Below are 27,423 nucleotides of genomic sequence, written 5' to 3'. Positions count from 1 at the left end.
GTTTGGCCTGGGCTACGTTTCAATTAGGATTGTTTAATCTCACATACGTTTGCATTATTCTTGCTATGAGAAATGCACAAGATTATGCCATTATGCCATGCGGTGTAAGTATGTGGCATTGATCACAAAATGTTAGCATGGGAGCAGTGGAACAGCACAAATAACCTCAATGTTAGCGGCTGCTGTATGCAGCATTTCTGTTTTTTGCATTACTATTTTAACATGAAATCCATTTTCACGTCCAAAATGGAAAAACATGCAAAAATATAGAGCTAAATGCTAGTTTTGCATTTCCAGTAATTGCACATAATTTTTGCGGACTCCTGCAAAATTGCATGAAAGCAAGTACATGAATTTCATGAACCCCTATTCAAAACCCTCTCTATTCTACAGAAAGAGTGTGCTTCTTAGCACAGCAAAACCTGTATTCTCAAAAACTCAATTTCCTGTTTGAACACTTTGCTTTCTTTTTGCTGCTGGGTAGCACATGTACGGTACGTTGGTCCAATCACACGTTTGGGTAAATGGCTTCATAAAAGCAGCCTCTGCAGAACTTTGACATTCCCCAATGTTTAGGTAGTAGCCTCTTCATGAAAGTAAAGCAAAACAGAAACATTCAATTTGCAGTCAGGACCCATTTAAGCTTAACACTACAGGAGTAAGTTCAAACATCTCTGAGCTTATATATTGCTCATTGTTTAATTAGAAATCTATTTGTGAAAGCCAAGTAGAACCTGAACATTCTAAATAAAATGAGGGCCCATTGTTAGCTGAATGTTGTATGTCTAAACGCACACGCGTGCAAACACACGCATACGCACAATTACACTATAAGAAATTAGGACTTGAGTAATCATTGCTTTGTAATTTGTCTTAGTGTTTGCTCCCACAGTCTGACAGTTTATCAGTACTGCCAAATAAAGCTAACTTTCTGTAAGGAACAGTCTACGTAATCATAGTAGGCATTTTCTGTTTGTTTGAACAAACAAAACTATTTACCATTTAGTATTTAAGATACACCTTTCAGAAATAGGCATACACATGTAGAACCCTGAACAATGCATGGGCCATTTCACCTTTCATATGATAGTCTTGTTTGTAAATCAGTTGGACATTTCAGTATTTGTCCTATCATCCAAACCCCAATTGCCTGTAGTCTTTCCTGTCCATAGAACATTCTCGGTGGTCTCCTGCATGTATCCTTATTCTACGTGGATAGCTAGAGTGTTCGTAAATAATGCTGCGATTATTCTTGTCTCCCTAGGTTTTCATATTTGCAGGTTCTCCCCAAATCTTAGCTGAAATGTTTTTACACCAAATATTGTATTTCTGAGTTGAGTTTAAGAAAAATAAAAAATAGGGCTGCAAATGTGAATAGGTTAGATGCAAGGAAAGACTGTTTCTGGAGTGAAAAGTCAACAGAAGATCAGTTTGAGGAGTAAATGGCAGTGCCATCTTTCAAATATGTTATCTCCACACAGACCTAAATAGGTCTGTGTAGAGTTAACATATTTGAAAGATGGTTTAGTGACAGCAAATGCTGCCATAGCGGAATGGCTAATGTCAAAGAAAATGTATCTTGATCCCACAATGTTTGTGGCATGTGCAGCATATGAGCTTTTCCCATAATGCTTTGTGTGCCATGAACTTGCTCTATTGAGCAAGGGTGGATTTCCTTATCTGTTAATGTTTTTGAATAGAGCCCATAGATACCTTTGAGCTACACAGTGTGCGAAAATCATTGGTTTGTACAAACTTGAGGTTTGAAGTGGTCAATGGTAACATTTGGTGGGTCATCAGTGAAGTGTCATAGCTTTAAGAAAACCCCTTTCGATGAACTGAAAATCAATTGTAACAGATACAGTATAATATGAACCGCATTCCACCTGCCTCTCTGTATCTTGAGCACTTGTATGATTCCAATAAACATCACTCTAATACTCCCAAGACAGCTCAATGTTATTTACTTCCTGTGCAGATCAATAGACATATTGATCAACTCTGTACACTCCCATTATATCTCAATATTCCACTGTCTTTCTTCACCATAGAAAAACAGAATTGTATGCTAGAAAACGGCTTCCTATAGCATCGTTTTCAAATGCCTGTCATGGTAGAGGAAAGGACACCAAATCCATGTACTCATTTCATTTTAAGGGTTCTAGGAGACACATTGAGGCAACAAGCATCCACCTTACTGGCATAGAATGTTACACTGAGTAGTTCAATGCTGTATCCATATAAACAACTTGAATTTATGTTTTCCTGTTAACTACTGTTACCAAAACCATACATTGTATCACCTACTCCTTTCTTTTTCTTGTTTTCCTTCTCTGCATTTCTTTAAGTTTGTCTACTCCTACGTATTTTGTGATGTGGAGCATACATTTTATCTCACTTGCACCAATTCTTTCTTTCTTAGTATCCCTCTTTAGTCTACAAATATCCCCTGTTTAATGATAGTCAATGCCCACACATAATTTTTTTCTTACTACTCATCTCTGTGTTTAAACTATTCCTCTAACACATGCGCCACTTCCTTTTCTCCTCATGCAATGTTTTATCCGTATACATAAAGTAATCTTATTTTTATTCATGGGTATTATTTTTCTTTGATTTTTCTGTGAAAATAACCAAATTTCATAATACAGTTATGCGTTTATCATATTTTGTTGCGGGTAGGAAAACACATTAGTTTATCTTTTGAATCCACCTCCACCAGCAAATATTCATAAGAATGCTGAGCATTCTACTGCATGCTGAATTAAGAAACATAAAAGAAAAGCTGAATGATGCAATTGTACTGTAATATTTTTTAGTGTTACAATAAAATGTTTTGTTGAAGAAATTTTATAATGGTACAAAAAGTTGCTGTTCCCCAAAAAATAATTGGGGTGATCCTTAATCAACATGTTCAAACATGGCTGATATACTAACGAACAAGTTACATTTTTATGATCTCATAATGATTAAAATCTTTAAAAACAGTGTTCCACAATATATCAGCATTTTATACAGCCGAGAACCATCCTTCTTCAGGCTCCCCTAATGTAACCCAAGGTCAAACCAATGATCATGCCGCCTTAGTACGCAGTACTCATCATCTATCCTCTAAAGCGCCCCCTGCATGTCGAATAGGTAATTCTACTATGATGATAAGTAGTGTGATCTCTCCTTTATTCACAATTTGATGGATCACGTCAACAACTATAGTCATGTAATAAGTAATGTTCTTTTTTCATCAATATTGATAGTGCTACGGCCATGCTATGCCACACACCGTTTCTTAATTTTGGCACACATTTTTATTAGCAACTATGCCACTGTTTCAAGTAGTGCCATGTTAATTGTACTTAATCCTTCCCTTTTATCATGTGAACCATAGTGTTATTGTGATTATCAATTATTACGGGTTCATTTACTCCACTGAACATTTTATTATCTACATAAAGGCTGCAACCAAGACATGGGATGTCAATTCCCCGGAATATTTTGTATAGGAGTGATTTATTTCGCATAATGCCTGCTGCCCAATGTATCACTAATGAGATATTTGCTGGATTTAAATAGTGGTCGTGCAAGTACTACATTTGTAGTACAAAAATTAAATTCCTGCAAACCAAAATGTAAGCTTTCTTTGCAGTATATTCCAAAAGGCATCATGCTCCTTAAAGCAGGCGAGAATGAAGCTCGGGATCCAACCACATTTATTTGTTGACATCCTGTGAGGGACGCCCAACAAGGTTGCCTCACTTGTATTGGACATGGAGGACACTAAGTAGCAACGGTTTGGTAATTCCTTAGAAATGTTTGAAGGAATGGATTGTACCTAATTCCTCCATGGGAGTGACACATTTTATAACCTTTTTTATGTATGCATTTTCTATGCATTTGTGTATGGACGGTAGGGCTCAGGCTGATGATGGTAGTGTCTGCACTCAGCTTATCAATGCACTCTAGTAAAAGTACCAGAATGGCTGCAACCTCTGCCAAATTTTCATTTCAAAATCACATAATTACAAATGCATAACATCCTCATACAATGCAATATTTACAAACATATTGTTTTTCCATGGAGATAAATTCAGGGAAGACGGTGAATGATAAAGAATGTGTGGCTTTCTAATGTCCACAAATGTGTACATTATGTTTTCTTATAAAAGGCAAAGAAATTTACAATTGAGCACAATCAGGTGGTCAATGAATGTGAATGGTGTAGCAGAAAAGTCACAAACGTGTGTTTATACAACACCTCTCTTCTACTTATTTGCCTTATCCTTTCATTAATTCTTAAGGGTAGTCGGAATATAAATAAAATCAAACATCTTGTGACCATTTTCTCACCCACAGTTAATATTTTAGTTATTTTCCACTTAAAAAAGTGATAATCCAGGTACTCCCTTTTCGTGTATTCATATATCATGATCACGGTTCGATGGCATGTCTGGGTTATGATTGACAATTTGCATTCCCTTACTGCCTCATTTTAGGTCTCGTCTACAGACAGCTTCAGCTGTCTACTGTTGAAAGACCTATTGTGGGCTATAGTAATTCGTGCAGTGGGTTTTGGGTCATTACAACTGGTTGGCTTCCTTATCACTCACATTTGCTTGATTTTAATTTAATTGCTTTCCTTCCTCCTCTTGTATTTGTCCCTCTCTGGAGTGTAGCTTCTTCACTGTCCTTTTAATTGGATAATTTGTGTCCTTCTACTGTTTAGAATCAGGGAACAACTTTTTTCTTGTGCTTTCAGCACTCCATTACAGTGCAAGTGTTTTCTTGCTCTCTCCCTCGAGTGCTGATTTCTCCCTCAAGTTACCACTTATGTGCCCTCAGTGGTCCCTCCACTCTGTAGCCCCAGCATGTCCATTGCTTCCTCTGGACCATCCTGCATTTTTTTTGCTTTCTTCATTCAGTTTTTACTCCCAGCTCAGCACCTTCGTCGTTGCCCTGTCGACTCCCCTTTAGTTCCCACACCCTACGTTCATTTCTCCACCAAGTGCTTCTCTGTTGATCCCCATTCACTCCAGTCATGCTCTTTATTGAAAAAGTTTATTTTTACATTTTGTGAGGGCCTGGCTGCTGACATTTGCTGTGGGGACACACTTTTTTTTCAAATGCGCTTTCCACGTGTTTAAATCATTATTTTGATTTATAGTTTCAAGGTTTTAATTCACTATCATGGACTGATGAATATAAAAAGTAAGCAAAATGAATGCCGCGTCGTACCGTATGAGCCTGAACGCATGGTGAAACATGGGTGAACACATCATCACGCTAGGTTATCTTGGCGTCAGGGCGCAAACATGTGCAGGGGTCATACGGCATGCATGCGTTCAAGTAATTCTTTTTTCTGTTTTTGAAGATGCTGTAGCTTCACCCAAAACATATTGTTTGCTTATTGCGAACCCGATTGGCAAAAACATTGACAAGCCTGTAGGTAGAAAAAGTGAGACCTGCTGACTTTGCCACTGCTTGCTTTACTGCTTGCCTCTACATAGAGCTGGAAGTTGTTGTGGTTCGGAGAGGCACTAATTTGTGATTAAGGCAAGCTTTGAAGGGTTTGCTGGCTTTTTGATTCAATAAACACAGCCAATCATGGACATTTTTCTGCGTAAATAACACGTGGTAACTTTATAAATGTGCCTTGCCCGATGGCGCATGAGCCATGCTGTAAGGAAAAGCGTGCCATACACCTGCGAATGATATCATAATGACCCTGAGAGATAAAGGCAGTGTAAAACTAATTTCTTTTTTCTATCTTTAATGAGGCCAATGAGTGAGATACACCAATCTAGGTGCTCTATTAATGAAGGGCTATCTGACAGATGGTCATGGCAGTGGAAGCCACCCGAGCCCGCTGTGGTGATCTCATCCCTGACTTACTCTGATCACGTTGCAATGTCCACTTTTTTTCTTTCAGTTTCATGCTGCCCACTATCAACCCTTGTCTGGGGCAAAAACCACTCATCTATTGAGACAGGCACGGAATGCCATTTTACAGAAAGGATCATTCTCAGTCAGTAGCCCAGAAGTTAGGTGATTCAAGCCTGGCAACAAATGATCCCCCATCTGACTCCCAAATGTGCTTCCTTATGCATATCAGGACTTCGCTGAAACCCTCTTCCTTGTACAAGTCATTCATTGTTGCCACATGTTGCATTAAGAAGACATTTCATTCTTCCTGGCTCTCTGCAGGCCACACCTTAGTTAATATAGGAATGTGAGGCGAACAGAGATGTATCTGTACTTAAATTGGCAGAGTCCTTAACAGAAAGAGACAAACCCCTTTACACACATCTTGCTCATGTACTCTCCCTGCAACCAAGAGAGGAGGACCTCGGTGCTATCAGTCAGAACATCCTCGCAGCATTGGCATAGCGAGTGGAGGGATAATACGACCTCAGCTTCATTGCTATTCTAGATTATTATTCATTTATAGCAGTTATTCAGTTATTTATCCCATCATTGACAATTCTGGCACAGCTCTATCTATTGTTCTTCTCTAGAACATTTCCCATCTGAACCTCTAGAAAACCAATATTCCTGGCACTATGAAGCGTAGGGTTTTACCCCCCATCATTTTAATGACCCTCGCAATTAGTCAGTTGAGCACTGTAATGACGTTTCCCCAAGTTGTTTTTAAGATCATCACAGCCCAGTTGCCCCTTGCCAGCTCTAAATCACATTGGTAAAACGTCCATGCTACCATGTACATTTTCATTGCTCCCTCTCAGTTGTACATTTTCTGGTCTACATTATGAAAATACGCATGTAAATGCGTAATTGATTAAAACAATGTACTCTACAGCCTGCGGTATGACTTTACAGCATTAAGTATTATTGTCAATGTTTGCGAACATTGCATTACATCTCTGGCCAAATAATAGCTGGTTAATAGTGGAGACCATTTTCCAGGTTGTCTAAAGCATTTCTCTTTGCTGCTCACCTTTTCCACTTCACATTGTTTCTGGTTTAGGGTTTTGAATGTATGCCTTGATAGTAAATGGTCTCGTTTGCCACCTTTGTCTCGTGTGACTAGGTACCTTCATACTCACTCTTTCATTGGCATCTCAAGTTCTCTAATCAGTATAAACAGGTTGTAACTAACTGTGTTCATATTAACATTTTCTTTATTGCTGTATTACAGCCACCCAATCCAACAAGTGCATTAATTCATTAATGCCTTCCTTTTACTTTCATCTTCTTTTTCAACTTGGTTCCCTTCCTTTCTTTCGACTTCTGGTCTTTTGCCTATGACCATCCTCCCTCTACCTCTCCCTTTCCCCATCCCTCTCCCCCTCCACCTCTCTTTCCCCTTCCCTCCCCTCGTCTCTCCCAGCTGCGGCTGGAACAGGTAAACGCTGTGGGGTGGGGTAGAGGCAAGGAGTTGCGGAAGGCGGTAAGTCGACAGACGGCAGAATAGGTATAATTAAATAAATAAATAACCAGCCGCGGTCGGTAGGGGAGTACCTGCTGGGGTGGTGACGTGGGGTGGGGGAGGGGCAGGGTGGGGGGTAGTAATGTATGGATAATGGAGGTTTGCAGATAAGTAAACATTTAAATAAATCAAACGAATTTCGTTGCGTGCACTGCATCCCCCAATGCAATGCAGTGTGCGCAACGAAATTCGTTTGATTTATTTAAACGTTTACTTACCTGCAAACCTCCATTATCCAAACATTACTAACCCCCACCCTGCCCCTCCCCCTCCCCACATCACCGCCCCGGCAGGTACTCCCCTACAGACCGCGGCTGTAAATAACACCTATGCCGCGCCCTGACTCGCCTCACCGCGCTTACCTGTACCGGCCACTACTTATCCCTCCTCTCCTCTTAACAAGTTTTCATACAATGGTTTGTGATTTTACAAATGGCTTGAGCAGAAGCGTAGAAAGGATGCCATGGGCCTTGGTGCAAGCAAAGAACAGTGGCCCCTTGACTGCATTTTAGATTGTAAAAGACAGCAATTAGCAGGAATCAATGAGTCCTTCAGTGCTGTGCGCCCAGTGCCACTGCACCTGCTTTACCAACTGCAGCCTTGTCCCTAGGTTTGAGATCCCATTATGAATCTTTACATTATTATATGTTTGGCTGTTTCCTATAAGGAATGACATTCAGAAAGTTTCATTTATAAATCTCACAATAATCACTGAAGCAGTGCGTTATGTAATAAAGTATGGGCTATTTGTAAGTACAATCTACATTGCATTTTCTGCCGTAAATAAAAATAACAAAATGACCTTATGAGGGCAATGGAAACTGTACTAGCAATCCTCAGACTTTGTGTAAGTTGAACAATTCAGAGCAATCAGTGCACTAGAAAATGACAAAAGAAAATGTTTTATACTGATGATATTACAAGTAAAATTAAAGCTTTCTCCGTTTATTTATCCATCTTACAATTGGTTGTTCCTATTTTCTACAAAAGATTAGCTCCGCAGTTAAAATGGAGATGCCCCAATTTAAATAGCAATAACTTAATCAATTCTAGAACCACACAATTTTGAATCTTGAAGTAGACGTATACAAATGTTTTCCAGTGGTCTCTCTCCCAGAGCTGTCTTGGTTTTGAAAGGTGTAAAGGGACCACTTCTAAATTCTTCAGTTTTGCATCTTTTGGGTCAATTTTTATAAATAACCAATGTTACAAATATTGCAATGAGGCATTAGAAATGTCCTCTCTTTGTACAAAACATCAGCCAGCCTCTCAGTTTTCATCCGGCTACCCTATCACTATATGAAAAGCGCAGCTCATCTAGTCACTTCCCCTTATAACACATGTTTCTGACATTTAATCTTCACACTAACTTGACTGAGTAGACTTTGTTAATATATACGGATTCTGTAGGGCACACTGCTATTTTCACAAATTAACCCCCATTAATTGCGTCTGAAAATAACATTTTGCTTATCTACTTAATCTAATTAGAGGAGTTTAGGATTGCCAGACAGTAGGAGCTGTCAGACCAGATGACATTTTTAAAAATTGAATTTGCCTCTTCACCGATCATATGGCGGATAGCGTGGGATAAACTTGGCAACTCGTTGATCCCTATTAAATTTTGTTTGGCGTGTCTTAAATGTATGTTATGCTGCACAGCTTGTGCCCCCATCGAGTATATAGTGATGTGAAGGCTGAAGGCTGATCTGTTTCTAGTCAGCATTGCAGATATCTCTTACAGCGTCATATATCCATATCCTCTTAATTTTAATAGGTCTCGGTTTAAATAGGGCTTGCTGAAAGATTTCTGGAAATAAATTGGTGAGAGGTTTTAGAATAATTTCAAATTTAACCTCTGTAACATTCATTTACATTACTGACTGCATGAGATGAAGCAATGAAGAAGTACAATCCATCAAATTTGTTATTTTTTTAACCATTTTCCCTACCGGCTTCAATAATTCGGCTATTTGCACTCTTCCTGCCTTTTTGTTTTTACTATGTAATAGAACATTCCATGCACGGTGCTCCAAAACTGCCAAATTCGGCTACGCTAAAATTCCTTAAAAAAGAAATAATAAACTGAGTTCATGTTAACAGGGTGTTCTGTCCACCAAGCTCACGGACCATTACTCGGTCTTCAAAACCTGATATTTTTCTTCTCAAGCTGTTCCTCTGTAATGGAACCCTGTTTAATCCTCTATAGAAAGTGTAAAGGACTATTTCTGAAATGCAGCAATCCAAGTACCCTGTATTTTTGTCAGTGCGGTCTTCCTTGAAGAGGCCTGCACTGCTCAGCTATCTTACATTTCTGTTCAGTGGATCCTTCATCAGTAGCCCCACTTTCCCTTTGTTCTCTTCTCAGCCTTTTACTTAAAAAAATCTCTCCCTGTGACTTATAACAACCAATCAGGGGCCATATGTATCAAGCAAAATTGCATTTGCAAACGCCGAAATTCTCAGAATTTCATTGTTTGTGAATGCAATTTTGCCAAATGGTATGTTTTAAGGCAAAATAAGGAATCGCAAAATTTGCGATTCCTTATTTTGCGATTGCTTTTAAGAAATCGCAAATTTTGCGATTCTTTAAATGCAATGCAAGAAGCACCAAAAAGTGCAATTTGGCCTTAAGAAATCGCAAATTACCACCAACTTTAAGTTGGTGGTAATTTGCGATTTCTTTGAAAAATTCACTTTTTGCATTTTTGAAAAGTGCAATGTGAAGCACATACATGCCCTTAGGGCATGTATTTGCGCCACATGTGCACCCATGCTTATTTCAGGGGTGCATCAGGGTGTCCTTTTGACACCCCTGCACCCTTGAAATTATTCTCAATTTGCGATTCTCAAATTGCCTACTGGCCCATAGAAATTAATTGGAAAGTATTCCTTAATTGCGATTCGCAATTTGCTAATCGCAATTAAGGAATATTAAGAAATCGCAAAAAAATTGCGATTTCTTTACATACATCCCTATTTGCAATTCTCAAATAGCGATTTCTCAAAAATCGCTATTTTAGAATCACAAATCAGGATGTTGATATATATGGCCCCAGGTTCCTACAATTGCAAGCCATACTTCTTTGCTGCTAAATGAAAAATGTGAGACACTCTGACTAATTATTTTTGGCCGGCCGATGTTAGAAAATACTATAAAGGGATGTCTCAAAACAAATAAGAATACTAGCCCACAAGCGCTTTTCAATTTCAATGCCGAAATGTCAGATTTGTTAGTTCCCACTATAATTATTTAGTAATGTCTCTATTTATATTATTGCATTTTTGATCACAAAGTATCACTGACTGATTCAATTAATATTATACATACCCAATGATACCTATAAGTGCAAAACTTAAAATATTGGAAACAATCTAATATTCAACACAAGAAAGACATTTTTTAATTGTTAAATGTTTTAGTCGGAATCAATGTCACATTGCTTGGCTAATGTGTCTGATTTTAAAATTTAAAATAGTTTATAAATATATCAATATTTTCAACAGTCTTTAAGTTCACTAATACTTTATCATACTCATGTGAACTTCCTAAAATACATTTTTCATTATAAAACGTTAGTATACAAATAAAACGGGTCTCTAATCCTGACAAATGATTTAAAATTGATTGTTCATTGGTCAGCAGGTTGGTAGTATTTGATTGCATTGTTGCTAAAAAATCTGAGGTGAACAATTCCATTGCTTTCCTTTTAGTGGCATTTTATGGTGTGCAGAAGGGGGATGGATTGTGTAATTTCAACTCAATTGCTAACATTGAAATCTAAATGTGTTACAGTGTCCATTCAATGAATACACTTGTATTCTAGTGGAAAAGCACAAGAGGTCTTCTTTGTGGTTTACATGAATGACAGCTATGATTCTGCAAGTAATGGAATGTATTCAGTGTATCCTAGTAATATACATGATGGCTTTTAGTGTGGTTTCTGTGTTAGTGAAAGCTTTGTTATCAGAGTTGAGCACTGAGACAACCATGTTGTATTTAGGACTCAATTAAAGGAAGATTTTTAAGCAAGTGTTTATGTCGCTTCTGATGGTGCCATGCTGTTTATACAAAAAGTCTCATCAGCATTTCATAATCCGCTGAATTGCTAACAAGGCAATTTCCCGTAAAACTCTGAAACCAGTCCCGTCATCGCGCTTCAGTCTTACATGAATATACATGAGGATTTGTGCTAACTGGCTGTAGACTCGCTACCAGAAGGGTATAATGCAGCCTTCTAAGTTCCAACTTGATATGCGATCATATTCAATGCCGTTTCATCTCTTAAAGCTTGATTGTTAAAAGATTGATCTTTTAACACATAACATTCGAGCTCACCAGTTACAAATGGGTTCCAGTGGATCCAGTTGCTAGCATTTGTGAGTTTTAGACCACTTATTAACTGTGGCGGATGAAAATTCATGTGATTCCACATAGTGGAAATGGTTAATAATGTCTGAAGAGTTCAATTGAATTAGTATGTGTTTGTTTCTGGACACTATTGTAAATCCTTTACCCCCACCAGACATATACAATCAAGTGTCAAACACTCCTATGTATCAACCTGTTACATTAGAAATCATTTGCAACTAGTCAGCTGGCATTTCTATCAGGGAACACAAGAGTAACTATTTGCATAAATGATGATATTAAGCTAGATTTTAAAGGAAACTGTAATCTTCATGCAAGTTAAATTAAAAGTCAAATTATTTCTTTATACAGATTAAAATTAATATTTAATATAATATGTTTTGTATAGCGGTTACACAGTCTCAAGTCCCTGTAAGGGTGCTTGAGAGAAAGGGAGACACAGAAGAGAACAGGGGTCACCTAGCTGTAAATTAGTATGGTTAGTGAAACAGTTACTTGCAGACTACTTAAGCAGTAGATGCTACTGTATCTGAGTTTGTGTGCTTCCTGCTGGGGATTTATCTGAGTGCTCGAGGGAGGTTGCAATAGTCAGCTGGTAGAAAAAGACGTGCAAATTTACAATCACTAAGATGGAGGCAGTGTTTTTGTTAGGAATTTGTCCCTGATACATCCTGATGTTATTCTTGAGTTTGGAGTTGCCAACCTTGTCCTGACAAACACAAATCTTTAAAAAAAAAAGCCACTAATATACCTGCAGTCAGTAACATTAGGCATGATAGACCTTACTTCATGCAAAAAAAGATCAAGGGCCAGATGTAGGAGCCCAAATACCGGCCAGTAACGGCCGATTTCGGCCGTTACCAGCCGGTATTTGCGTTTTGCTATGTAGGGGGCTGAAATTTACAGAATCGGTAAAATTACCGATTCGGTAAAATTACCGATTCGGTAAATTACCGAATCGGTAAATATACCGATTCTGTAATTCCAAATGTAGGTGGCACAGTTTACAGTGCCAAAGGCCCTTGGAAATTCGTTATTTACCATGTAATACTGTTGCATGGTAAATTACGAATTTCTGTGTACATGCACATCTGTGCATGTACACCTGTGCAATGTGGTACACATACATGCCCTAAGGGCATGTATGTGTGTCACATTGCACACAAGGGAAAAACTGGGGTGCTACAGGGTGTCAAAGTGACACCCTGTCCCCCTTGGCAATTCGGTATTTTTACCGATTCTGTAATTACAGAATCGGTATTTGCCAGTGATTTCTATGGGCTTCAAGGCCCATAGGAATCAATGGCAAATACAGATTCTGTAATTACAGAATCGGTAAATACCGAATCATACCGATTCGGTATTTTTTACCGAATGAATACCTACATCAGATTTACCGATTCATGAATACCGAATCGGTAAAATTCGGTATTTATGAAGCGGTAAATCTGATTTACCTACATCTAGCCCAAAATCTCTAATCCAGAGGGTGATTACATTAAGGCTGGCATATATTACTATCCAACCCTGAGCTCTCTTAGTAAGCATGTATATACTAGAAAAAAACATAGATTGAAAAAACAACATTCAGTAAAGTGTACTGCCAAAATATCCAACATACATAAATATTTCACTACAAAAACGTTGAAATGCAATTCAACACACTACTAGACACGTCTTCCTAGATATATTAAGATTTGCGTTAGAATCGTTTAAGGATTCATTCCTACTTAAAGGGGGGTTTCTGCAATTTAGGAAGAAGAATCAGTAGTAGAGTGTTGTTTGAGTTTTTGGTGCTCTAGAGACTCCTGGTAGCACAACAAATCACATTTAAAGCAACTTTGATGTATTTCAAAGGTGATTGAGTGTTCCCTTCAGTGCTTAATTTCAGCTGGTGGTTGCCGGTGGGGGGGACACTTAAACTAATTTTCTGGGACTGCCACTTATTTTTTGGAATCATGTATTTCCTGAAATAAAAAAGAGTGAAAACAAACAAAATGGAAAGAAGAGAAAGACAAAATAACCTCTCAAAGGGATAAAGAAAAAAACTGCAAAAGAAAGATATAGGGGCAGTGAGTGTCTGGTAGTGGATTAAAGAGGGATGAGGTGGATTTAAAGCTACCAGCTTTGGTGTTAGGTGTGCTGACGTTAAACTAAAACTGCCACAGGCGTCTGAGCACCAGCACTCTACTTGTTTTATAAATTAAGCACTGGATCTCCTGCTAGACTGAGATATATTTAAGGCCTATATCCCTACAGTTTCCTCAAAACAACCTGTTCAAGAAGGCTTTTACTGAACCAGAGTTGGTTGTGAGTTGGGCCCACTTATCTAATTCACCCACAATATGATGAGTAATACATTTATGAGGAGACCCTGCAGTATTTCTTAGCCCTAATAACAATCCACACTCTGGGGCAACTTCTAGAAGGCATGTAAGATCATATACAAATGCTCAAAAATTTGATATGGAGGAATCCTCTTTATATTTATCAGTGACACATGTATGTTAGAACAGAAGGAAGGGTTAAAAGTCTGTGGAAACCTAGCTTCATCAAAAAACTCAGAAATTTAGTAGGAGGCTTCCTCATACATTTGCAGTTAATCTCCAATTTTTGGGAATTAACAAAGTTTTGTAGATTTCTGGGAATCTGAAACAGTTGCAATTTCCATGGTATACTCCTGTAAAACATTTGTGAATTCCCATTTATGACTATGCAGACGCATTTCTGCATGCAAAAATGTTAATCATATTCATGCAAAATGTATCAGTTTAGCTCATTTGTGATTTCAAGTTTCTTTATTTTCCACTTGAAGACCCATCTTTCTACCCCAATTTAGGGCATCTTTCTACCCGTTTCGACCTTGAAATTTGATGTACTCCAACCCTTGACCGGAGTAAATCTCCAACCATATCCAGGACTAGGATCGACAATGGATGTATTCGTGAATTTCCATAACCAAGTTCATTTTTAGGTGTTCCCAATGCTTCAAGGCGTACCTGGCTTGGGAAGTTTACATCTCACCCCTTGCAAAAGATTTACTTGATCAAAAGTATGTTTGGCTAAACCTTTTACTTGAGTAAATTTCACGTTTGTGTCAATTTAACTTAAACATTCACATGGCTTTGTGATTTGGGGCAGTACTCCGCAAAGCCTAGCTTTGGAGGCTATAGTAATTTAGCATATTACATTGATGTGAAGAAGTCATTGTTGCTTTGTTCATCATTTGGTTCATAGGTTAACATGATTGTTTCTACAGGCTTTGTCGGGTCTAGATGTTTAATGTCAGAAAAAATGTACACTAGGATTTGCAAACTCTAAATAGAATGAATGTCACTTGGAGTTAGGAGAACCGGTGCATCATCTTTCAGATGGGGCATATTCTAGCCTGGTGGGGTATGGTCTGGCCCATTCTATTTTAAACCCCCGGGTATAGTTTAGCCTAGGACACCTTATCCCCCCGGGTATACTCTGGCCTGGGCCAAACTATGCCTGGCTTTAATCTGGGCAGGGGTATTTTTGGCCTGCAACACCTGTAGAAGTGCTGTAAATCAGAGATTATCCCTCCCGATTTGTGGACATTTCCCTGTGGGGCAAACATCGACTCACTCTTGAAGCTGTTGTTTGCCTCGCTTTTTCCTTTACAAGGCTGCCCCTTGAACCCCTGCTTCCCTTCCGATTCTGTCAGCAGGCATTTCCCCATCTACAACTGCAGCACTGTTTAATTAGATACTGCAATGTAAGTGGCTAAATGCTTGCCTGCAAGAATTGCACAGCACAATACATCCCTCCCTCAAAATTGGTTCACAGGCGCATTTTGCAGTAAACCATAGTATTAAGTACAGATTTGCATTTCATATAATTACGCAAATTTCACACCCCCCTAATCGGAAACCTTTGACTTGCTATTTATCTACAGTGGGCTAGTGACATTGTTGCAGTGTTGAAAGGTACCCATAACAGAACAAGACTTCTAACATATATCTTTCACGCAAAGCATAGCAGAGCCCTGCAGGAAAAAAATCACTATTAGCCCTCACATAAAGAAAGAAAAATCCCTATTTTGGGGGTTGGTATTTGAGATAGAAAATAAGTAAGGACCAGATTTACAAAGCCCTTGCATCACGCAAGCAGAGAGGCAAGGGAACACACGTGCTTAAGTGATATTTACTAACCCATGCAAATCTACCTTGAGCGCCTCTGTGTTGCTTAGTAAATCTACAGTAATGTAAAGTAGTGCAAATCGCTGCCTTGCATCACTCTGCATTGGGAAGGTATTCCATGGTTGGAGCATGGGGGTTCCCAGGCATCCTCCAATGGATTTTGGTGCATTCCCAGATTTACAAATACTTGTAAACTTGGGAATGTGTCAACATAGTACACCTTCCCAACAGAAGTATAACATGGAGAAATATCTTTATTCTGCATTCTGTAGCACATGCAGAAAGAGAAAAATGCCTCAAAGGAGGAGGTGTCCCTTCCTACACAAAAATAATCCTGTCTGTAGCACCTTGGCACAAGGGTACCTGAGCTGGTGCTAGGCAGCACTTAATGTGCAAGCACAGGGAGAGAGCAGAAATGCATCATATCTTAGTAGATGTGGCACATTCTTGCTCTCTCAATGTCAAGCAGAACCAGTGCTTAATTTCAGACGGTGGTTTCCGGTGCTCGGCACTGGCACTTAATTGTCAACACCATCACTTGTAACAGTCTGCCGTAAGGTGGCGCTGTCTGGATAATTTAGAGATGACCACTACAACAGTTATATATTAATTCAATAGACATTAAAATGACAATTACCTGCTGCCCAAGCCATTGTTATGAGTTTTGGGGGACTGAAATAGTCTTGATTGTCACACTTGTAGGAGTGTGAGGGTTAGTAGTTATGTTGTTACTATCATCGGCAGCATGGCATGGGCAATGTGTGGTCCAAGCTGTAGTGGCCACCTAAAAAGAGCTCTGGCACTTATCTTTTTGCACATTAAGCACTGCGCGGCACAGCGCAGAAAGTTGTCTCGCTGCATTGCGTGATATTTTGATAAATCTGGCCTATTGTGTCAGTTGAAGCGTTTCAGTAGCACGTTTGGCAAAAAGATTCCTACTAAGCTGGCAGGAACCACTAATTTCAGCAGATGGTCCTCTGCTGGAATGGCAGAGGCAGGCTTCTGCCTCACCTGTATAGGATGGTGGGCCACCTCCCAAACTCTAACATCTCTATCAAAAACAGTGTGACAGAATCTGAGATTAATATTTATTGAGCAGGTTTTTTTCATTTCTAAATTGCTGCACTTAAAATACAATTGTCTAATCACAGCAGAACACTGCACAAGGTGCAAATATTGCAAAAACATATTGATGTACGGATATGGATGTAGTCTATCATAATAGTGTACCGTAACCTCTTTAAGCAGACCCTACAATTGTTTATGTCTAAAGGAAAAAGGCATGAATGTAAACATTTAACCTATTTTCAATCCCTAACAATACTTTTTTTTAAAACTTTTTTTCAGGTCCAAGCACAGTTGCAACTGGAAGGAGTCACTCATGCACACCACCACCTTCACCCTCATCTGGCTGCTCACGCGCCATACCTTATGTTCCCACCACCCCACTTTGGACTTCCTATTGCCTCACTGGCGGAAACAGCCTCTGCGGCTGCTGTTGTAGCGGCAGCAGCAAAGAGCAACAGCAAAAACTCCAGCATCGCCGATTTGAGGCTCAAAGCCAGGAAACATGCCGAGGCGTTGGGTCTTTGACAATTCCAGTCCTTGGTAAGAAGGTGAACTGAGGGTCTTCTTCTTGCCATGGGTATTGACTCTACAGGCACAAAACTTGTTAAGAACATGTTTTTTGCTACAGACAACCTAAAAGGCCTGAACATGCTTTGCTCTCGGTTGGAGGCACTCTCCGATTAAATTGATTGAAATGCGGAACCTCGGCCTGCCCTCGCCCGCCTCCCACACTTCCCGCCACCAAGACAACACAGATCTGTAGGACACAATGACAGATTACATTTTTCTGCATCCACCCTCCAAGCTGTCAGACTTTAACAAATGGCTCTAACCAAGAACAGAAACTTTTCATCAGCCTTTGGAAGATGGGGGAATAAATACTGTACAATGTCTCCTGGCACTTATTTGAAGACATGGGACAACTTGGAAATGTTTGACCCTTGGTGAAGAGCCCTCCTTGCCAGCAAGCCACCCACTGCTGTCACTCCATCCTTCATGTGCATGTGTGTAGCTAAACACATTTCGAGGGTTAAAAGTTAAATATAAATATGTATAAATATAAATCTTTATCTATAAAAATAGATCTGTGGGGCTGGTCTCCATGAAAAACGTTTCTCCATTGCCAAGAGTATTATTTCACTGCTCTGAAAAACTTCCACCACAAAGCATCTGCTGAAGAAATAGTTTGAATGTAACATTCAGATTTTCTTATCTAGGTCGGGCGCAGTGGGGTTACCGGCACCCTCCCTCATTCCTTGTTTTTTTTATACAAGCAGCAATAACACAATTTGTGTCTCAAAATTAACATAAAATGGCGGAAGGTATGATGTCACTGGTATTGTGACTTGAATGATCATCAAGTAGAGTGCACTTACTTGCTTAACCCCGAGATTCCTGCACTATTTGAGAACATGCAAAATGGAAATGGAGTATTTTGTGCTGCTGCAACAAACTGATTTTTTTTCTCAAGTTGACCATGGTTTGCAGTTTGAAAAAGTTATTACTTTCTAAATTATGATTAATCAATGTTTTCCGGGGAGGATGGGGAGGGTGATAAAGAGGTGGTGCTGAGAACAGGAGGGAGAAACAAAGTTTTCCGAAATAATACGGATGCAGCATTCATTTTACGAACATGCATTTAAGTGCAGCTAAGTGCAATACTGTAAATACTATAGATTTTTAATGAATTATCTATACATTCGTTTTCTGTTAATAACGAACTCTGCATTCTCCCAATCCTGGTTATCTTCCCTTGCACTGGGTGCCCTGCTGCATTTTTGCTTTGCCAAAACGTCAGGGTTATAGTTGCCAAAATGACACCTTTTTGCCAAAATGTCAGGATGTGTTTTCGAAGAATTTGTCAAAAAGCATGATCCACTTGTTGAAATAAAAATATGACATATCTTTTTAGTGCAATGCATCTGCAGTAGCTCCAGGAATTTAGCTAAAACTGCCCTGGATTAATAATGTTCCAATTGTTATTACATCCCCAAAAATCATGTTCCCCTAAAGGATGGTTGTACACATGTTTTTGTTATATACAGAAGCCATCTACCTTTAGCTGGGGCCATTGGTTATTTAAAATGGAATGTAAGAGAGAGTGAAAAGTGTGAAGGAGAGTCAGTAAGAGAGAGGTATCAAGGCAAATAAACGAAACAGATGGTAGAAGATTGATTTCCATTTAGATAATTCCTACAGATGATCCATATGGCTTTATGAGGCCAGTTTGGGGGTTTGGTGACATGTACACAATACTTTTCTTCAGATATATGGTTTATCACAATTTAACCACCAGAACCCCTCAATTGATTGTAGGAACACTTCGCAGGGCTCCTGTTATCCTTCATACCCACATACATTTAATGTCTCAACGTGTTAATAAACCACTGAACACATATAGATTCTATTTTTCCTTTCACATCATCATGAGTCTGCAATAAGAAAATTGAATACCTCTTTCTTTATTTCTTACTGCCTGACAATTTGTAAAGTTACTACTTTGGGCCAACAGTAGCAGTGCCATTCGATACTTCATAATTCCAACAAGGATGACTTGGCACACAGGTGTGTTTAGAACTGGATTCCCATACAATTTAGGCCTGTCAACCCTTAAAAAGAACAATTTCTAAATTCTCGTTTACCCTCCTCTGTGACTAGCAATATACTGATCAAGCAGAGTTTTGGGTATTTTTCCCGTATAAAGCAAAATTGAAGCCTCTATGGCACACTGTGTACATACACATTGTATCAGAAAAATAATGTGAGTGGTGATGCCAGGAATTAGTTAAGTGAATATCTGAACTCCTAAACTAAGCCTGTTGACAGCAGCTTCTTCAAAAACCTAATTTATTGAAAGTGTAAGATCACCAGAACTTTCTTTACCTTGTATTTTAAACAAAAAAATAACATCTGTTTGCATTTATGAGTGTAACACTATGCTGTTATGTAGCTAGATCCACTCTTGAGAAAAGCTAATCAATGCATACCCACCCACATATATACATTTATGTGCTGCTTAATTTGTAAAAGAATAAGTGTTGGGGCCCAAAATTTCACTCAGAGGACTGTGGCAGCACTATAGGATGTCCAGGTGCCAAATAGCAAGGTTTCATAGTCTTAATTCTATCTACCTCATAGGCCTTTCATCCAACACCAGACACTCCCTTCCCATTTAGCTCACTCTTTTAGGGTCTTTTTCAACCCTGCTTTCTTTCTTTGATATGCTTTTTTCCATCTTTGTCTTCTTTTGTGTCTTTTTCTCTCTCTTTTTCTGGGTCATAGACTGATGAAAAAAAAGAAGTGCCATCCTCTAAAAATGAGTCCCGGTGGTCCCCACTTGCAACCTCCGGCTCAAATTAAGCACTGCATACATCCACATAAATCTTTATAACCTTTTCTTTCTAGCCTATATAATGACACTATAGGATCTGTAACCAGGAAATAGATTATGCATAATCCATATAAAAAATGTGAAAAACAAAAGCAACAGGCTCACAGTAAGGGACCGATTACGATGTCGGGCCGAAAGCCATCCGAAAGCTGGTTGGAGGCTTTCCTCCCGACATTGATGTTTTTCCTTCAACCGCCGTATTACAATGAAAGCGGTCAGAGGGAAACCCATGGGGGGATTACACTGTGCTTTCAACATGGAAAGGCTGTCGGAAAGGGACTATAGGGTCCCCTGGTGGAGCCCCTGTCCCAGCATGGCCTTTGCTTTGAGGCCTGGGGACACCTACAGTGCCCACCTAAACATCCTTGCACCGTGTGGCAGGCACAGCATGATGCCTACCACACGGTGCAAGGAGGTTTACAAGCATCCATTTTTCAATGGCAACTTGTCCTGCTGGCCTTTTCTGCCCGCTGCACAAGCGGCCATAGAAAAATGGATGATTCTGACTGCCCATAGGGTGGTCACATCCGACCGACATTATAATTAGGCCCTAAATAACTGTGGTTGGCAATGACGATTTGCACCATTTTCCAAAATTAGTAAACCCGTTTTTTGATGGATACTTGTCCATATGCTCTCCACTCATCAAGATGATACCATGTCATATATGCTCCAACAATAGTTTTTAATTTTTTTAATTTTTTTAACAATGGTGGAAGTTCTGGTTCACCAGTTATAGTTGTTTTTTGTTTCTTACGTTGTGGATTGAATTTTTGGACGTTGATCCATGCCTTCTACTGAAAAAAAACAAGAGGCGCTCTACTGGTTGCCCAAACAATGCCTAATGCAATACCAGCTGAGGAGCAATGGGGGCTCCTACAGCAAGGGGCCCACACCCTTCGGATAGACCCTATAAGATCACAGCCTAATATTATCTGTGATATGCAAGAGTTTGAGGCCCCACACCACATTCTGCAGGAGGACACCATCATTTTGTGTTACGTCAGTGACCGTCAGACACCATCAAGATCCACAATGCAATTAGAGTGAGCAAAACGTTCCTTCATATTTTGTCAAAAACATATAAGTTACCAACTGAATCCAGTAGAAACATTTGTAAATGGTCAACTGGTAATTTTACCAGGAGTTACTCTTTTTATTAATGGCAACCTGCTCTCTTCATAACCTTCTCCCAATATCTCTGCTTCTTATCGCTCTCCTCTATGTAGTGAGAAGTATTTTTTTGTCAGGATCAAAACCTCAGGCTAAAAAATCGTGGAGTAATAAAAACAGGAGAGCAAAAATGTAGCAGTCAAATAATCCAGAAGGGTGCAGATATGTATTATCAGGCAAGGATGGATGTTATTTTTTTACGCTTAGGTATATTGCTAGGACAGCATTTGGGATAAAAGGGAAAATGTTAGGCTAAGGAAAGGAAAGGAGAGGGTACAAAATTCTCAATATAGAAATAAAATGCAAAGGAAAAATCTGAAATGTGTGTGGAATTTCCAAAAATAAATAAAATGAGATTAAAATACGAATAATAATTTAAAACAAAAGCTGGCGATTATTCACCCAAGACTACTCACCTGTGAGTATCATCAAAGGGGCCGATTCATAAAGGCATTTATAAGTACGTGAAGTAGGAGAATAGGACTACTGCTCTGCGTACTCACACATGACTTTGTGGCTCGGACCAGAACTGTCCAACTCACTTAAAGTAAAAGTGCAAAAATGACACAGACCTTTTTAAGTGTACTAGCTGTATATGAATAGCCCCTAAATGTTCCCATTTTAATCCCATTTTAGATTGTTTTGGAGCCAATTCTCAAAGACATTTTAGCGTACAAGAAGTGCCGGAGTACTACTTTACCTATTCAAGATGGCATCATGAGCAGTCCCCAAAGTGATTAATTACCCTTAAAAATGTCCCTGTGCGGATCTCTAAATTTCTCTGCCACCCTACACTTTCACCATGTAATTACTTATCAGATCATCCATTTTACTCCCTCCCTCTCACCGTGGGCCTGATTCACACTTCTTCTGACTTGGTTTGTAAGACATGTTTCGTCACGGAAACAAATATGGCGAATGGGACTTCAACACGTGGCACAGTGCATTATGTTTGTGAGTGGTTACTTGAGGACTATTGCCAAGTGTCACTATTGCACTATTTATTGCTTGCTTCAAGCGCTTAGGCTGGTCTGGTCTACCTCGAACTAGACGGTATACAGTATTTTACTTCATTGTCTTGGCATTAAATATATGACCACATCCACGACAGGCAAAGCTCGTTTCCTTCTAATGGTATATGTCAATGTTTTATTTATTGTTCCTTTTGAAAGTTTATAAAAGTGTAATATTTTAATTATGTCGAGTGTAAATGTTTAAACGCTTCGCATTTATTTTTATATTTTTTTCTGACGGGTTGCTTGTGCAAAACAAGGTGCAGCCATCATGATTGACATTTCCCATTATTTTGGTCACACAGAGGGTGCTTGGTTCTGCAGAAGTTTCAGGGATTGCAAGTAAGAGGGGGAAAAGCTAAGGACTAGCTTGCCAAACCCAACTGGGATTGCAGTTTCTAACCCTATCTTTTCAGTGGCAAACCCTTGCCTATGTTTTAATTTGTTCGTGCCAGCATGCTTTTGCATTATTTTGCCCACCATGTTAAGTTACGATTCAGAGTGTAAAGTGTTGACTCACAAGGTATGAGTGTAAATCTTGTAAATTGAATAAACATATGCATATTTGTATCTGTGTGTAAACATGCCCTTCTCTCGCAAAGCAAAGGTGCCACGGTGCAATGAAGCTCAGTGGCCCAAGTAAAATACTATTTTGTCTCTGATGTGCTCCCCGTCAACTGACATAAATCAATTTTCGGCCGTTTCTTAAGATATAGCACCTCTATCACATGGCACCATGAAGCATCCACCTCACCTCACCTTCCTAGGAATAAGGCAAAACACAGTGCTTAATTTGACACGGTGGTTTCCGGTGCTTGGAACTGCCACTTAATTGTCAACACGTGCACTTATGACAGTCTGCCAGATAGTGGCTGTTTGTGTAATGTATAAATGAGCACAACAGCTGCTTATTAATATAATATACATTAAAAATGACTACTACATGCGTCTCAAGCTATTACTATAGCTTTGGGGGCCTGGAATATTTTGAATTGTTACACGTCTAGGAGTGTGATGGTTGGTAGTTGTGTTGGGGCTGTCATTGGTACCCGTCAGGGACAATGGGTGGTGCATACTTCAGAGGCCTCCTGATAAAGGCACTGGTACTTTTTTTTGTACAAATGAAACACTGGCAAAAAGTCAAAATATTCAGCTTTTTCATTTATTTCTTTTTTAAGATGTTACATATCGATTGCCCTCAAACTGCAATTTTATTGTATTGTAATCTAGCCTCGACTGCAACATGTAAACCGCTGACTAGCTGACTATATGATTGATTGAGAGATGCATTGTTTGTGAGACTAACACTGAAATGCTTAAAATGCCTCACGCACATTAGACTCTGAAAAGCGTGTGTATGAATGTATGCACTTAAAAGAGAACAAAACATCATGTGGCTGATGAAAAAGCCAATTTAAAAAATCAGATGGGGAAAGTAATACTACAACTTTATTTTTTATGGCTATTTAAACCCTTCACAATATAAAACAGCAATTACAAACAGGCCAAATTCTTGCAAGTAGCACAGAGCAAAATTCAGGCATTTAAAACAATGGCGCATTTTGGATTATAAAAACACATACTGCAGTTACCGCGTTGGTTAACTATATACATGCAGATACATTTACATGTTTACAACTTAAGAAGAAGGCACAGAGAATAGAAAAAAATGCAGGTACACTGATGCAGCAGGCCTAGTTTAGGACGCCATTCAATTATAGATAAGAGCAGCCGAACGCAAATTCAACAAAGTTCAGGTGCTTTAAAACAACTCATTTTCAGAAATCAGCTATAAAGGAAATTAGCTAAGAATGCACTTGATCAGAATTGTTACCACGTCAGGTAATTGTTAGATGGAAGCAGCAAACTATTCCTAAGGTACGGCAGCACAGGATTCAATAAAATGCAAGTGCAAAAAACAACTGATTTTGCTAAAGTCAGCTATAAAATTGAGACAAGCTAGAATTACCCTTGAAAGCCCAGGATAGATCAAGTGCAAGTGCTGTGAGGCGGAAGGCCTTGTTTAGCACATTTTTTTTAATTATAAGTGAAAGCAACATGCTGTTCCTATGTTACAGCAGCACAAGGGTTCAATAAAGTGCAAGTGCTGTAAAACAACACATTTTTTACAGGTAGTCGGCTATAAAAAAGACGAGCTAAAAATTTACCTTGGCCAGAATTGTTACCACGTTAGATAGCTGTTAGATGGAAGCAGCAAGTTATTCCTAAGTTACTACAGCACGTATTGCAATAATATGTGAGTGCAATAGAACAGCAAATTTTACAAGTGTCGGACATAAAACAGACCAGGTAGGATGACTTGAAATCAGCTGAGTTGAGGTTTCCAATAACTGATCCACAATTAAAGCAAAAAGCTAAATAAAATACAAATCAGACCATGGTCACTACTTAGGCCCTCATTAGGATGTCGGTTGGAAAGCTTCCAACAACATCCTTTGTTTGAATTCCGACCACCGTATTAGGATTATGGCAGCTGAATTCAAAATGGCCGATCATTCGGGCTGGCTTCCAACGGGCCCATGGAACCAGTCGGTCAGTCCAAAACCCAACATCATCCCATGCGGATGGAATTTCCGCTGTCAGGATTATGATGTCGGGTTACAACTGGCCTTTCATGTCAGGCTTCCCGACATGGAAAGCCTGTCAGAAAGCAACTTTGGGGGACCCTTGTAGGGCGCCCTTCTCCCTATTGTCTCTGGTTGGGGGCCTTAGGTGGTACCTTTGGTGCCCCCTGTTAATCCCTGCACCATGTGGTATGCTCCGTGAGGGGCCTGCCACACGATGCAGGGATTTACACAATCTCCCATTTCTCTAAGGGAGCTTGTGCTGCAGGCGCATCGAAATACGGTGTTCGGAACTGCTGACCTAGGGTCGGTCGGATCCGACACGAAGACGGTGTCAATCAGAGGCAACTCCAAAGAACATTGTAATAGGGGCTAAAATCTACACAGGTGAGGCAGCAAGTTATTTCTAAATTAAAGTACCCATAAATGTTCAGAAAGTGCAAGTGCACTAGGATACTTTTTGTGCACAAAGTAATGTAGCAGGTCAAGCTCGACAGGTGAACTAGCTGAGTGAAAACATCCGCTAAATGCCATACTTTAAAAACAACACGAGGGTTGGGTACAAATCTTGTGCCTTGAATTGTCTCTCTGATTTCCTCTGCCAGAGCTGCTGTGATGTTCCTAATTACCAGGAAAATAAATTACCTTTGGTTACAGGAAAACAGTTCTCATGGCAGACGCCCTCTGGTTTGTAGTGATCTAAAAACTAATTTGGTGTTGGTATTGCTAGATGCAGCTGGTCACTTATAACAGTTAAGTCAGGGGTGTACAAAAAACAACATTTTAACTCCATGCTGGCTGAACATTTTGGCTGCAGTGGTGACAAACCTGGTCAACAAGATGTTCGACTGTACTGTCAGCATTTAAAGATGCAATGATGGCCTGCTGACGGGTATGAACTCCCAGCGTGTTCCATTCTCTTCATAGGTTAGCCATGCATTCATTCAGCAGAGCTGGGCATAGGCATACTACATGTTCAAATCATTCCTCGCAGGTACCATATCCCCTGCAAGATGTATTCCCACTTTGATGACGCCAATTGGGTAGGTAGAAAAAACAGCAATGGACCGCACACCGCTAGCCCCTCCTCCGGGTCGCCCCTAAGCACTCTGGTATGTGCAGTGCCTGAAGTTCGAAGAATTACTGAAAGTTCGTAAGTGGTTCACCTATGTAGGTGCAAGTAGATACTTGTTGTTACTCTGATCTCTAGACCCGGGACATGGCCCGGGTTTCGGGATATCTTCCCTCATCAGTAGAGAAAGTCAATAGGGGTGGAAGAGAAGGCCGCTTCGTAACCGTCACGGGCCTCGTTGCCCAGCACGCAGGTGCGTCATCCAGAAGCTCGTCAGCTTGGGAGGCTGAAGGGAGCCCTTATGTAGATAAAACAGCAATGGACCGCACACCGCTAGCCCCTCCTCCGGGTCGCCCCTAAGCACTCTGGTATGTGCAGTGCCTGAAGTTCGAAGAATTACTGAAAGTTCGTAAGTGGTTCACCTATGTAGATGCAAGTAGATACTTGTTGTTCCCCCGATCTCTAGACCCAGGACATGGCCCGGGTTTCGAGATATCTTCCCTCATCAGTAGAGAAAGTCAATAGGGGTGGAAGAGAAGGCTGCCTCGTAACCGTCACGGGCCTCGTTGCCCAGCACGCAGGTGCGTCGTCCAGAAGCTCGTCAGCTTGGGAGGCTGAAGGGAGGCCTTATGTAGAAAAAAAAGCAATGGACTGCACACCGCTAGCCCCTCCTCCGGGTCGCCCCTAAGCACTCTGGTATGTGCAGTGCCTGAAGTTCGAAGAATTACTGAAAGTTCGTAAGTGGTTCACCTCTGTAGGTGCAAGTAGATACTTGTTGTCCCCCCGATCTCTAGACCCGGGACATGGCCCGGGTTTCGGGATATCTTCCCTCATCAGTAGAGAAAGTCAATAGGGGTGGAAGAGAAGGCCGCCTCGTAACCGTCACAGGCCTCGTTGCCCAGCACGCAGGTGCGTCGTCCAGAAGCTCATCAGCTTGGGAGGCTCAAGGGAGCCCTTATGTAGAAAAAACAGCAATGGACCACACACCGCTAGCCCCTCCTCCGGGTCACCCCTAAGCACTTTGGTATGTGCAGTGCCTGAAGTTCGAAGAATTTCTGAAAGTTCGTAAGTGGTTCACCTATGTAGGTGCAAGTAGATACTTGTTGTTCCCCCGATCTCTAGACCCGGGACATGGCCCGGGTTTC

General features: G+C 40.0%; 1 protein-coding gene across 2 annotated transcripts in view; it reads left to right on the top strand.

Moving 5' to 3' along the window:
* The window catches only part of SHOX (SHOX homeobox), a 69,762-nt gene extending 46,571 nt beyond the window's left edge, over nt 1-23,191 (top strand). For both annotated transcript variants that reach the window (XM_078658210.1, XM_078658211.1), the window contains exon 5: nt 17,324-23,191. In XM_078658210.1, the coding sequence (XP_078514336.1) occupies nt 17,324-17,569 (246 nt within the window). In that variant the 3' untranslated portion in view covers nt 17,570-23,191. The remainder of the gene's footprint in view (nt 1-17,323) is intronic.
* The last annotated feature ends 4,232 nt before the right edge of the window (nt 23,192-27,423 follow it).

The sequence above is a fragment of the Lissotriton helveticus genome, chromosome 8 (assembly GCF_964261635.1).
Source record: "Lissotriton helveticus chromosome 8, aLisHel1.1, whole genome shotgun sequence".
NCBI classification, from domain to species: domain Eukaryota; kingdom Metazoa; phylum Chordata; class Amphibia; order Caudata; family Salamandridae; genus Lissotriton; species Lissotriton helveticus.
The sequence above is the reverse complement of the archived record's forward strand: the minus strand, read 5'-3'. Positions and strand labels throughout refer to the sequence as shown.